The 14,783-nt window shown below is 42.2% G+C and overlaps 1 protein-coding gene across 7 annotated transcripts in view; it reads left to right on the forward strand.

Moving 5' to 3' along the window:
• Positions 1-563: 563 nt before the first annotated feature.
• The window catches only part of HEATR3 (HEAT repeat containing 3), a 35,298-nt gene continuing 21,078 nt past the window's right edge, over positions 564-14,783 (forward strand). For 3 of the 7 annotated variants that reach the window (XM_082438338.1, XM_082438337.1, XM_082438339.1), the window contains exons 1-8: positions 565-888; positions 1,032-1,204; positions 3,097-3,184; positions 3,835-3,887; positions 5,103-5,210; positions 7,429-7,538; positions 9,807-9,947; positions 11,464-11,741. In XM_082438338.1, coding sequence (XP_082294464.1) covers positions 754-888; positions 1,032-1,204; positions 3,097-3,184; positions 3,835-3,887; positions 5,103-5,210; positions 7,429-7,538; positions 9,807-9,947; positions 11,464-11,741 — 1,086 coding nt within the window. In that variant the 5' untranslated portion in view covers positions 565-753. Of the gene's footprint in view, positions 889-1,031; positions 1,205-3,096; positions 3,185-3,834; positions 3,888-5,097; positions 5,211-7,428; positions 7,539-9,806; positions 9,948-11,463; positions 11,742-14,783 lie in introns of those variants that run through there. The other 4 variants (XM_082438340.1, XM_082438335.1, XM_082438336.1 and 1 more) reach the window with 4 other exon arrangements.

Consider the following 14,783-nt stretch of genomic DNA (forward strand, 5'->3'; position numbering starts at 1 on the left):
GTTATTTGTTAAATGAAAGTTTCAACCATACATTTATATAGTGCTTATTATGTGCCAGCCTCTGTTCTTAGCATATTAAACACATTAACACATTTATCCTTATAACAACTCCATTACGTATATATTATTGGTATCCCCATTTCACGATGAGGAAACTGAGGCAGGAAGGTTTAGTAACTTCTTAGGGAGTCCATCAAATAGGGACTTTGTCTATGACAGGAGCTGTGCTAGGCACAAAATAAAATCGTGGTTAATATTTTTTGAGCACCTACTACATACATCAGGCTTGGAGTTAGGCACTTTACACAATATTTTTTTAAGCCTCACAATAACCTGACCTGGCAAGTTAGGTATCCTTAATCGCATTTGATTATTATGGAAATAAAGGTTTGGCAAGTTCAGTAACTTGATAAACGTCACTAGCTGGCGGGAGGCGGAGTCGGTTCTAACCTTCAAATCCAGCCTTCCCCTTCCTGAGAAAACCCATAAGACACGCCCCTCCGCAAGGTCTGGGCCCGCCCAACCTCCCCTCTACGCCTGCGCTCTCCCCGCGCTGGCCACCACCCCCCCCCTCCGCCGCCGACACGACACGCGCACGCGCATTGCTTCCCCATGTGGGCTCGGGCCGTCATCAGGCCCAGCTGAACAGTAGTGGGTAGACCCCTAGACTGCAAGACCTTGCTGCCAGCTGAGCAGACGCCACCGTCTTGCTGTTGCCCTCCTCTCTCGGTCTTCCCGCCAGCGCAGTTCACCATGGGCAAGAGCCGGACGAAACGCTTCAAGAGACCTCAGTTCTCCCCTACGGGCGACTGTCAGGCCGAGGCGGCGGCGGCGAACGGGACTGAGCCAGAGGAGGACGACGGGCCAGCGGCGGAGCTGCTAGAAAAAGTGAGGCGAGGGCTCGCCGGGCCGCGTGGGGAGGGGCGGGGGGAAGGCCTCGCGCGGAGCCCCCCAGCAACGCCACGCGCCCCTGCCGCCGCGCCCCTGCGCGTGCGCTCTGCTCTCTCTTTGACACTTGTTCTTTCCCGCAGCTCCAGCACCCGAGCGCCGAGGTCCGCGAGTGCGCTTGCGCGGGGCTGGCCCGGCTGGTGCAGCAGCGGCCGGCGCTGCCGGGCCTGGCTCGCCGGGACGCCGTGCGACGCCTCGGGCCGCTGTTGCTCGACCCCAGCCTGGCGGTGAGGGAGACGGCGGCTGGCGCACTGAGGTGAGCAGGGAATGGGGTCCGGGGTGGTGCCTCGGATCCGGGCCCACGGCGTCCAGCTGGCGCCTCCTGTGTGCCACGCACCGTAGCTAATGGGTTTCATCCTCAGTGCACTTGTCTGCGGCAGCTCGGGAGGGCCAGGAACTGCAGAGGCTCTCCTGTTTGCAGAGGGGGGATTTGAGCTCAGGCTTCAGACTCCGGAGGACCCCATGAGCCCCGGACTACACGCATTGCTGCTTCACCTGCAGTAGCCACCTGTCAAACGTCCTCTCGTCAAGGCCTAGCTCACGTTGTACCCTTTCCAGGGAGCCTCCATAGAGTCCTGAGGTTCAGTGAACTCTTCTAGTATATATGCCAGGTGTTCAGGTGCGGTAGATTTTGAGCAGGCAGGACATTGAGCAAGACAGCCAAGATCCCTCCCTTCACAGAACCCGTGTTGCGGAGACAGACAGGAAACCAGTAAACAGGGGAAACATAACATTAGATCGTAAGTGGTGCTATGGAGAGACCAAGAGGATGATGAGTTGGGGGTGGGAAGTTACTTTAAATTGGGTGATCTTTAGATGACATTTGTGAACTCTAGCCTCCTGGCTCTGGAGGCTAGAGCCAGGCGTGGACAAACAAGGGAAAGAGCATTCCTGACAGAGGGAACAGCAACAGCAGAGGGCTTGGCATGGTTAAAGAATGGGAAGGTTATGTGGCCGAATAGAGTGGAGGGCGGGCGTTGTAAGAGTTGAGGCTGGAGAGATGGATAAGGATCTGGTGGTGTAGAGCTAAAGGACCTATTCTAAGCAGGAGTGACTGGTCTAATTTACCTTTCAAAAGGCCACTCTGGTAGCTGTTCAGAGAATGGACTGTAGGGGGGGCAAGAGTAAAGTTAATATTCGTAGTTTTCATAGCTCTGTCTTTATTTATTCTGTTTCATTCATTGATTTGGCAAGTATATATTGAGTGCCTGCTGTGCAACAGGCAGTGGGCTAGGTTGTGGGCATGTGGCAGTGGACAAGACACATAATTTCTGTCCTTAATGGATTTTACAGTATTGAGGGAGGCAGGCATTATGCAACTAATCACACAAGTGTGTAATTATAGCCAATGATATTTACAGAAGATGCTATGAGAAGGTATACCTGGGGGTTCAGGGAAGAAAACCCTAAGGGCGTGATGTTTGAGGTGAGATCTGGGGGATGAGTGGGGATTAACCACTTGATGGAGGAAACAGTGTGTGGAAAGCCCTACCATTCCCCCGAAGCATACACACACTGAGAGCTCCTGGAAGATGGTGAGGCGGCTTCCGGTTTCTCTTCATATCCTGAGTGCCTAACACAGTGCTGTGCACTCAGAGGGCAAACAGTGTCTTTCCAATCAAAATTAAATTTAGTCAGGATTGCTTCAAGGGAATGTCTTTCTCAATAGCCTCACCCTTCCTACCCTGGAAGTCTTGATTCCAAGAAAAGTTCCCTTCATATAAGATCAGGCAGGCGACTTCCCTGGCGGTCCAGTGGTTAGGACTCCGTGCTCTCTCTGCGGAGGGTGTGGGTTCAATCCCTGGTCGGGGAACTAAAATCTCACAAGCCAGGCTGTGTGGCCAAAAAAAAAAAGATCAGGCCATGACTGATTCACATTAAATAGGAGAAGTCTTCCCTCTCCCTGTGTATCGTCTCAGTCCTGAAAACTAAGCTGTTACAAGACAGAGACATCTGTTTACTTCATGTAGAGCAAGGATTAGCATAGGTGGAGATCTGTGGATTGGCTGTGCAGCATCTTACAGGAATCATAAGCGATTTCTTCCGGGAAACCTTAAGTATGGGTAGAAATAGAAATAAACTTGAGCGCTTAATATGTTTTGTGACATGTGGTCTGAAAGTAAAACCTGTTTTAAACTTCTTGTGTAGAAATCTCAGTGCTTGTGGCGGTTTCGAAGTTTGTGATGACATGGTGACCAAGGATGTCATGACTCCGCTGGTCGCACTGCTGAAAGAGGTATGCCGCTTTCCCAGGTCGGTGTTAGTATACACACTCAGACGGTTTCGGGTTTTGTTTTGCCTTTTTTTTTCTTTTTTTAATAAGTTTATTTATTTATTTTTGGCTGCATTGGGTCTTTGTTGCTGCGCGCAGGCTTTCTCTAGTTGCGGTGAGCCGGGGCTACTCTTCGTAGCGGTGCCTGGGCTTCTCACTGCTGTGGCTTCTCTTGTTGCGGAGCATGGGCTCTAGGTGCGAGGGCTCAGTAGTTGTGGCTCGTGGGCTCTAGAGTGCAGGCTCAGTAGTTGTGGTGCACGGGCTTAGTTGCTCCACGGCATGTGGGATCTTCCCGGACCAGGGATCGAACCCCTGTCCCCTGCATTGGCAAGCGGATTCTTAACCACTGTGCCACCAAGGAAGTCCCTGTTTTGCCTTTTAAGTACTTTGGTGTTAGTTATTTTGTCTTCCCTCAAAACATCCTATAGGAATTGTATTTCTTTCCTGGAAACACTGATCTCATCATGGATACTAGTCTCTAGTTTGTCCCCACTACCTTTATTTATCTGCTTGTTAGAAAAGACCTTCCTAAAACTATCGACTGACTCCTTTAGACTTTAAATTTCATACGATGAAAATAATTGGTATTTATTGGTTGCTTATTTATGTGCTAGGTGCTGTCTTGTGTATTATTTCACTTAATCCTCGGAGCAGTCCTGTTTGGCAGGTATTGTTATTCCTGTTTTACATATGAGGAAGCTGAAGCACAGATATTAGGAATTTGCTGAGAAGACTAGATTATGTTCTCAGATTTAATATCATGCCACCTTTATTGCATGATGTAGTTCAGGGATTAAGGAGCCCTTCCTCCGCCCTGCCTCTGGTCCACTATTCCGTATTGATGGGTAATTTTCACCTGAGGCCGTATAAAGAATATCCAGTTTTGATGAGAGGTGTCAGTCTTGTTCCCTTTAGAACAGTGATTCTACTAGGGATGATGTGCCCTGCAGGGGACATTTAGCAATGTCTGGAGTCATTTTTGATTGTCACGGCTTTGGAGAAGGGGTTGCTACTGGCATCTAGTGGGAGAGGCCAAGGAAGCTGCTGAACATCCTACATTGCGCATGACAGCCACATGCACCACAGCAAAGAATCATCCCATCCAAATGTCAGTAGTGCTGAGATTAAGAAGCCTGCTTTAGAGGGTGCCGTGGATTGTAGGAGAGGCGCAGAACTGCAGAGTGGTTCAGAGCACCCACTTCGGAGCCAGGATGCCGGGATCTGAATCCCACTTCACTAGATACTAAGCTACACCTTCAGCAAGCTCTCTGTACCTCTGTTTCCTGTTTGTAGCAGGAGATTAGGGATAAGAGTTCATCTGCCTCATAGGTTTGTGGTGAGAATTAAATGACTTAACAGACATGAAGTGCTTAGAATAGTGCCTTGCACATAGAAGGTACGGTATAGATGTTAGCTCTTATTATGTGTTACTTTTCTTTGCCTTATATACTATCTTTACCACATTAGATAAAATATTTTGTATTGATTTTACATTTTCACTTAAAATGTGAAATGCTTTTTATCCAGTTTGTGCAGTGACTTGTGAACCTTTCTTGTCTGTGTTTCTTGCCAGAAGGGTGCAGGGTTACAGGAACTGTACTGTTTATGAGAATTTGATGGGCTTGTTAACCACTATCATTTTTTTTTTTAATTTTTATTGGAGTATAGTTGATTTACAATGTTGTGTTAATTTCAGGTGTACAGCAAAGTGAATCAGTTGTACATATACATATAGCCACTCTTTTTTTTTTCTTTAGATTCTTTTCCCATATTGGCAACCACTATCATTTTTGATGTTTACTTTTTGTGATTCTTCACTGTCTTTCTGTTTAATTATTCTTTTGAACAAAGTTGCTAATCATGGTGTTTGGTTTCAGTGTAGTACTGGACTGGATTCAAATGAGATGTCTCCACAGGAAAAAAAAGATCAGAACAGAAATTCTATTGAAAACATAGCCAATGAGGCGGTAAACGTGCTGTGGAATATATGGTAAGATGCTTTCCAAACGCAGCCTCCTGCTTCAGTGCTACTCAGGCTGCTGCTCCCTCTGTTAAACTGCAGAGGAATCTCTGTTCTCTTTGGTAGGTGTGCAAATCTGTGATGTTAGTGCTCAGTCGGAGGTCTCATCAAGTGACCTAAGATCAACTGTCCTTCCCAAGCCGTTTTCCTCATAGCATCACTATGTCCTTTTTTGCTTTACAGCTCTTCTCTCCAGTCATTGCTGCTGACAAAAATAAGAGGAATCATGGACGTTAGTACCCACTGCACCTCCTTCCTCCCCCACTACCCGTGTACCTTAAGCAGCAGTTGTCTTAAAGCCAGCCAGGCTCCAGTGCAGTAGATGCTTTGACCTGGCATCTGGAATGAGACAGGGACCACAGACCTCAGTGGGTGCTTTACTCCTCTGCCGTGGCAGGTGCCATTTGACAGGGAAGTAGATGCCTGAGAAGAGCTCCTTTGGTCCCAGTAGGAAGAAGGCCATGCTCCATTCCATCATTGTAACAGTGGCCCGGGGCGGGGGAGGGTGGGAGTAGGGGTGGGGGTAGGTGGACTTGCTTTTAGGAATGGAGATGGCTGGAAACACAACCTGCATTTTTTTCTACGCCATTTTATTGTCTTACATTTCTAGCCAGATTCTAGCAAGAATCTGTCATTTCCTTATTTTCAGTCAGCAGCGATGATTATTTCTGACCTAAAGCACAGGTACTTCATAGAATACAAGGTTAAGTTGGATCCTGGAAAGCTGCCTACACAGCAATCCAAACTTGCCTATGATTTCTTTCTTTTTTTTTTTTTTAGTTTTTATTTTTATTTTTTAATGTTTATTGGGGTATAGTTGATTTACAATGTTGTGTTAGTTTCAGGTGTACAGCAAAGTGAATCTGTTATACATATACGTATATCCACTCTTTTTTAGATTCTTTTCCCATATAGGCTATTACAGAGTTATTGAATAGAGTTCCTTGTGCTCTACACTAGGTCCTTATTAGTTATCTATTTTATATATAGTAGTGTGTATATGTCAGTCCCAATCCTCCAATTTATCCATCCCCCCCATGATTTCATTTTAAACTAGTGGATGCATTCCACCAGGAAAATTGGAGAGATCAGATCTGAGGAAATGGCATTCAAGCAAGCTAGTGGGTGCTGTTTTTCAGATAACTTTAATATATAAATTGTTGAACTCAGAAATTTAAAAAAAGTTTTCTTTGAAAAGTGCCTGAAAAAGTGGTCTCCACAGTGATCTCTCTTTCCTGAGTGCCTATTATCTTAACACATTTATGCTTTATTTTCCTGACTATACCTGACTTTACTATGGGCTTCTTGAGGGGAGGTTCGTAGCAGTGTTGCAGTAACTAGATGGATGGATGGATGGATGGATAGATGGATACACAAACAGAAAATAGTTTATCTTTAGACAGCAAGATTGAATTTAATCATTTAGTCAGCTCTGTTAGCTGTTAGTCTGTCATGTGTATATATGGTATGTCTGGAGGAATATTCTTCTCTGGAACCAGGGATAAAATTATTATAATTAGCTCTGTTTACCCTGTATTTAGCATATATGTTAATTAATAACATTGATAACATTAATTCTGATTCTTTTATTAAAAAGTGTAATTTCAAAAATATTTATTATAACAATTTCTCTGTTGCAGACTGCAAATTCTGTTAAAATTATAACAGTCTAGATGGAATGAATAAAATTTTAATTTTACTTTCTTTTAAATTTGTACTTTTTGTGTGATAAGTATAGAGGCCTTTTATCCTTACTTTAATTTATCATTACTGTGATATAGTGGAAAGACAAGTAAGCTGGACCCAAAGACTCACCAGTAACAAAGTGTGTGATCTTTGGACAGATCACTTCACCTCTTGGGGTCTGAGTTTCCTTATTCGCAAAATGAGGCATTGAAGTAAATGATTTCTAAGCTCTCTTCCATCTTTAACCTCCTGTAAGGAAATTGGCATGCGGGTAAAGAGATTGGCTAAAAGATCCAACTGTGATGGAAATAAAAATACAGATAGCCAGTTGTGTTCACAGTGACTATGAATGGGCATTGGTTTCTTCATCTATAAAAATGGTGGTTGGTTGACTACAGCTCTTTGGTTCTTTTACAAAGCCTAATTATTTTTTCATGAATTTCTGTGGTTGATAATGTTAAAATGTGAATAGTAAAACTTTTTTTTCCCCCCTTCAATTTAGTGAATGCAGTAGTAGAGCAGTATCTATATTCAACAAAGAAGGGTGTTTGGAGATTGTATTAAAGTATTTAAGTAGGTTCTCCACCAATGTTGACCTGGCTATTTCAGTAGGTAAGTGAAGAAAAAGTTATGTGTGGCCTTATTCAAAATTTTTTATTCAGACATAGCATGTTTATTTCTACAGGAGTGATTTTTTTTCCTCATTGTATGTAAATGCCTAGCCGAGTTCTATTCTGAATCTTTTAAAGTCTGTGATTAATGCTCTACTTATGTAGTTTTCCTGCTCTTGACTCTGAGAGGGAGGAAAGTAATTATGTGAGCATATGTGGTTTCTAGTATACTACCATTCTTAGAAGGCTTTATTAATTCTTGAAGCTTTCATCTCCCATTTACTGAGAAACAGTAACCCACAACTACCAGGCCTTTGAGCCAAAGTTAATTGGAATGTAGACTTATTTAAATGGCTTGTACCACTGTCTCATACTTCCAGAAGAATACTTTTGGTAACCTGTGCTTTTTTTGAGAGAGGAAAATAGGTGATTGGAATTGCACACAGGCCTGCTTGCCTTCCAGACAGGGAAAGCAAAGTCTGGTAGCTTCAGCTGCCTTGGCTCCCTCGCCGTCTGTACATGGGGTTAGAGAACCACCGGGGGCCCTTACTCAGCAGGGGGAGGAGACAGAAACCAGAGGGTGGGCGGCTCAGCAGAACTCTGGGGGCAAGTGGAGAAATAATGGGTGAAAAGCATTTTTTTCTACCCATCATAATAGAGGCATCTGGCTGTTCTTTTATTTAACCGTGTATTTCTCCTGGCAAGGACAAGTTTATTCCCCTTACTGGAGTGTATTCCCCTTACCAGTGTTTCTCTTGGCTCTAGTGGAAACAGAACAGAAAAGGAAAAAATAATAGTGGAATAAATACCACTGGGAAAAATTTTTAAATCACTTTCTCAAAATGGAATCTTTGGCAAAGGGGAGATTTGTGAGTAAATGAGAATTTTAAAAACAGTCGAACTAGGAAATTGGTAGGTGACTTATAGTCTCAGAGGACAGTCTTTAATTATAATAAAAGAATTTCAGGAAAGTTCATAGCTTTTAAAAGAGAAACTTCACTTCTGTTTTGGGGCCTTAAGTTTTGTAGATTTGGTTATTTATTTAGTTTTTTTCCTAAAGAACTCTTTTAAAGAACTTGAAAAAAATGGATCAGAATAAAGTTATTTTGCATTGTATAGCAGTGTGTTCCTTGGCATTTAGCTAGGTTCATGATTTTTTAATCAAATGTCAAATTACTTTTGAAAATCAAGCACGGCTTACATATAGTAAAGTAAAATTCTGAGATTCCATACTATGTATTAATATAGCTTTCTTTGAGCTTGTGTTGTCTTAGCAATCACAACTTATCTTGTTTTTTTGCTAAAGTGAATTTAATTAATCTCTTAATGAAAAAAATACTACATTGGGATATATGTATATGTACATATATGCATATATATGGATTTATATATAAATGTATTTTGGAAACCAAAATAGAGCACAGCAATAGCATGTATTTTGACTACTAATTTGGATGGGAACGATCTGCTTTGGAAGTTTTAGACCTGGAAAGAAATGGATTTGTATGGTCTACAGTATCTCAAACAAAACAGATTTGGGCTTGCTTCCTCATTTGTGCTTCCTTCCTCATTTGCGCTTCAGTCAGACCTTTCATGCAATCCCAACTGTTTTTATACTTTCAGTTAATTGTTTCTAATTTACAAGTTGTAATCCATTGTCTTGTTCTAATGCCAGAGAGCAGTTAAGTGCTAAATAAATCATATGTCTATTAATATTTTACCCATCTCTTAATTTGCTCATATTTTTATATAAAATACTTTTTTCTTTAAATATGTTTCACCAGAAATAACCCGTAATTTTTAAGGTCGTGCTGAATTTCAAAGAAGCCAGAATGTTCCCAAACCTAGGGCTTGTCTTTGACAGCAGAACTACCCTGAGAGTGTTGTCAGTGCACTGGTGTTTGGTCCGCAGGCTGTTTGCTACTGGTCTGTGATGAGTACAGAAATAGGGGCTAAACCTTTATAAATGTTTATAGTAATTCCACATTGTCACGGCGGTTAAGAGTCTTTTAAATTATATTTTATAAAAGTATAGTTTTATAAAGGATTAGAAATGAAGAAAAAAGGAAAAAAGGTCTTTTATACCTCTGATAGTTTGGGAAGCCTCATTTGCATGTACCGTGTTTGAGGGAAAGTGTGTATCTCCTACAAAAGCTACCTGTGTCCAAAGAACTTGTAAAGATGCAGATGTTTTTTGATGAGTTATTTTGGTTTAAATTATCCTAGCAGAATTCATTTTTTTCTAAATATTTGATGTTTGTCTTTATAGCATATTGTTTGCAGACGGTGACCGAAGATAACCCAGAGCTACTGAAATCTTTCAGTGCCCCAGCATTGCATGTGCTGGAATCAGCAATGCTTTCTCCTGTCAGTTCCATGGAATATATTCTATTAAAGACATTGGTGGCAGGTAAAGTTTAGCCATATGTGATAGTGTGCTTTTTTAGTAACTTGTAGTAGGTAGAGATGGGGGACAAAGTTATTCCCCCATTTCACCACATCAGGGCTTTCTGTGCTTAGTCTGTTCTGAAAATTTTAATATTTTAGTGGAGACCCTTAATTCAAGCAGTTCTGCATAGTTTTAAAGCCTTCTAAGATTAAATTTGTTTTTAGTTTAACAAACTACTGTTATCTGATAAAGAAATGCTGTTGTCAGGACCCCCTCTTATTTATGAACCAGTGAGTTCATAAGTTGACTGTAGTGCAGGCATCTAAGACATGACCATTCACTTTCCTATAAGATCTTCACCCGCAATGCATCTCCCCAGAGTTTCTAAATACAGAAAGAAGAAATAATCTGATGACATGCCAAGTAGTAGGTAACTTATTATATATTTTCCTCTTGCCCTTTGGTCTTCCAGGGGTAATTTATCTTGAGAGGTGGTTTTTTTCCCCTAAACTGATAAAATACACATAACATAAAATTTAACATCTTAACCATTTTTAAGTGTACAGTTAAGCAGTGTACATTTGCATTGTTGTATAACCAATCTCCAGAACACTTTTCATCTTGCAAAACGGAAACTCTGTACACATTAAACAACTCCATTTCCCTCTCCCCTCAGCCCCCAGCAACTGCTATTCTCCTTTCTGTCTCTATGGATTTGAGTACTCTAGTGCCTCAAATAGGTGGAATCATTACCGTATTTTTCTTTTTGTGACTGGCTTATTTCGCTTAGTGTAATGTCCTCAGGGTTCATCCATGTTATAGCATGTGTCAGAATTTCCTTCCTTTTTAAGGCTGAATAATATTCCACTGTATGTATATATGACGTTTTGTTTATCCATTCATCTGTGGATGGACACTTGGCTTGCTTCCACCTTTTTGTTATTGAATAATGCTGCCATCAATATGGTTCCACAGATGTCCGTCTGAGTCCTTGCTTTCAATTCTTTTTGAATATATATACCCAGGAATGATTTTTATTGTAACCGTCACATTTTTTTTTTTTTTTAATTAGTCTAACTACTTAGTGGTAGCTGTTCTAGTTTCATAAGCAAAAAACCGAGAACCTGCTCTCCGGTTGTCCGTGAGACCTTCAAATTTTAGTGCATTCCATTCCACTCTTGGAATATAAGAAGCTGCTTAGGAGAGCAGCTCAGGTTAAGATGAAAGAAAGCCAGGCAACTCAGTTTGTCGTGGTAAAAGAAACTTGATCGGTGTTCTCTTGATCTGTTGCTCTCTGGTGTATCAGAGCAAGGCATTGTGTGCCAAGAAAAGGAGACGATTGTGAAGGACTGCTGTAATAAAGGGAGCTGCCTCTGTGCAAAGCTTTTTGACATTTAATAAAAACTGAGCAAAGGCAGTGGGATCGGGATTTTTTGAAATTACACCTGAACTTAAAGAACCACTCTCATGGAAACTGTATTTAATAAAAGATTTCACAGTCGATTTCTTTGTCCTTATGCTCATTTTTTTTCCACAGGCACAATTTGGAATCTAAAGGACATTATTCCATCCAAGAGTCAGGCAGAAATCATAAATGCCATACTAAAGATCTTATCTGAAGTTCTGGAAATGGATGCTGGTGAAACGGTTATTCAAATGAAGGAGACCGAAACTCAAAGGATAAAAACTGCTGCACAGACTGAGGATACATTACAGAATGTTAATGGTGATGATTTGATTGAGGATGATGAAATGGAAGAAATTCCTCATAGAAGGAAAGTCAGAAGGAAAACTTTCATTTCAGATTTACTTCCAGTAAGTCGGATTGATGCTTTCAGACATGGATTAATACAGCTATTATCTTTCAATAGGTATCCTAAGCTTTGTAGGAAAATGTTACAGCAAAGTTAATTATAAAGTGAATTTCAGTTAAAAAAAAAAGTCATGTTTTCCCATTAACTCATAACTCAGAAATCTCCCAAAGGAGAAAAAAAAATGTCCTAAGACAAAACTTTTATATAGAGAAGGTTTGAAAGATGGGGTAGACCAGTACTTTTGCAGCACTTCAGAAACATGTGGTCATCTCCCACTTCAGTTACACATTCTCTCCCAGACTGTCTTCAAACTAAAGGAATTTTTACTTTGCTTGAATTGTCCCTTGCATTCTTGTCTCTTTTATTTTAGTGTTTAGCCTTACCAAAGTAGCAAGCCAAACTTTCATTTACTCCCTACTGGCGAGCAGAGGAGGTTGGGTGATTATGAAAATTAATGATGGTTTGTAGTTTTTGCAGACTGGTTTATAGTTTTTGTTTGTTTGTTTGTTTTGTTTTTTTATAAATTTATTTATTTATTTATTTATTTTTGGTTGTGTTGGGTCTTCGTTGCTGCATGCAGGCTTTCTCTAGTTGCGGCGAGCAGGGGCTACTCTTTGTTGCGGTGCGCGGGCGTCTCATTGCAGTGGCTTCTCTTGTGGAGCACAAGCTCTAGGCATGCGGGCTTCAGTAGTTGTGGCACGCGGGCTCAGTAGTTGTGGCTCGTGGGCTCTAGAGCGCAGGCTCAGTAGATGTGGCACACGGGCTTCATTGCTCCATGGCATGTGGGATCTTCCCGGACCAGGGCTCGAACCTGTGTCCCCCGCATTGGCAGGCGGATTCTTAACCACTGTGCCACCAGGGAAGTCCCTGGTTTATAGTTTTTGATTGTGGCTTATTTGTGCTAGTGGGCATGATGTTGGGGTGAGGAGGAGCAGTCTTGGGTGCAAGGAACATTTCAACTGAGCCAGTCAGCAGCGATGGAGCCATACTTTGGGAAAACATTTTTCCCAAGGAGGAGAGCAGGTCGTCAGGAAGACAAGGAGGATGGTGAGTTGGGCTTTATTCATCTAGGTGCACATTTTCTGTGCTTACTCTGTGTGCCAGGCCCTGTGCCAGATGCTGCTGATAGAAAGATGATTAAGGCATATTTCCTGTCTTCAGGGACCTTTTCCATCTTGAGAGGATAGACATGTAAGTATAATTTATTATAATGCCTGTGCTAAGAACAGTGATAGGGCTGTGCACAGACTTCTGAGGGAGTCGTATCTATAGAGTAAGCACACCTGACTCAGCCCTGATGGAAGCAGAAAGGAAGACGCTCTCAGAAAAGGCTTTGTGGACAGAACACCTGAGCTGTCTTAAAGGATGGCATAAGAAACAGCATGGTGAAAGCGGGTTAGTGTTGTTTGAGGGGCCTGGAGGCAGGAAGACCAGACAGGAGGCTGCTGAAGTCATTCAGAAGAAAGACAATGAAGCCTGAACTGGAAGAACCCTAGTAATGTCCTGTCACCCTTTCTACCATCTTACGCGTGGCCCGTCCTGATTCGTGTACAATGAACTGAAACTGAGAAGTATCTTAAGTCAATGTCTTAGAGTTTTGATAGATTTATTTTTAAAGAATTCTTAGTGGGCATAAACTCATCAGTATACCACTGTCCCACGTCCTATGAAGTCTTGTAAAGCTGAATTGGTGGTGTTTCAAAGCAGTCAAATGTTGTAGTTAAGAACTACTTTCTCACTACAAATAACTCAATTTCGTTTCTTTTTATGGCTGATTAATATTCCATTGTATATATGTGCCACAGTCCCCATGAATAGCTGTTAGGTGCAAAGCATTGTGTTAAGTGCTGGGGTGAATATGAAATGAAAAGGCCATCCTGCCCTTGAGTTGCTTGCAAATCGTAAAGCGGCTTAAAAATCATATCACCCCCTTTTTGTGCAAGAGGCGTGTATTTGAACCCCAAATTTACTCCTTGTCTCACTTGTGCATCTGAGTCAGAGTGGGTAGAATTTAAAATCAGTAAAGCAAGATAGACAAAGGCATAGCTATGAGCCTTGTCATTCCAAAGGGTGTTTCTAGAACCCCAGCAGCATCCCCTCAGGTACCACATGGAGGTGAGTTACAGATCTGGGATCCACTTGTGGAACATCAGCTCTAACAGGTCAGGGTTTGGAGGCTCTTCTGCAGGTGTTGCATCGTGCTGACCAGGTCACTTTATCCTGCCGGATGCACATATACTATGTTTCCCCACCCCGAATTCCCATCAGAGCAGAAGTGGAAATTCCAGTTGGGCTGTCAGGGGACTCTGAAAGATCAGACATCTCTGGCTGGGAGAACAGCACTCCTGCAGGGTTTCCCCATCTCCAGCCTTGCTCTCAGGGGCCCTACAGGGAATGAGTGAGTGGGGATTGAGATCCACATCCACCAAGATGAAGTGCCACTGTTTAAAAGTATCGATATTGAACTGTTATTTAGAGATTCACTTTCCCAAGTACTACTTAGAAATAGAATTTTGGTGCTTAGAAAATGCAGTGTTTTCTCTTCACAAAAGCTTGCGTTTTAAAGCCTATCACCATAGCTGAGTAGACTGGATGATTAACATGCTGATCACGCAGGCAGTGTTTAAGTGCCAGTAGGGTGCTAAGCATCGTGCTGCTGTGTGCCAGGAATACAGATTTACAGCCAGGCAGCTCTGGTCTTCCACGCTGCCCAGTGGCTTGTGCAGGGATCCTTTAGAATCAAAACCCTTAATTGCATCATTTAACTTAAGAAGGTATAAGCACACATCTGTAAAGAGAGAGCCGACCCAAGTTGTGGCTGTAACATGCAGAAGTAGAACACTCCCTACCCACCTTCCACAGTTAGCAATTGTCAAATCACAGTCTGTTTTCTTTCATCTATTTCCCTACCCACTCTCCCCTCTCAACTACTGAATATTTTGAAGCAAATCTCAGCTGTCATAACATTTCCTCTAGATTGGTTCTTTATGTCAATTGATAACAATAAGAAGCAGGGAAATGTTCTGAGCAGGAAAGTCAGGTA

This window comes from Balaenoptera physalus, assembly GCF_965194825.1.
Source record: "Balaenoptera physalus genome assembly, chromosome: 19".
NCBI lineage: Eukaryota > Metazoa > Chordata > Mammalia > Artiodactyla > Balaenopteridae > Balaenoptera > Balaenoptera physalus.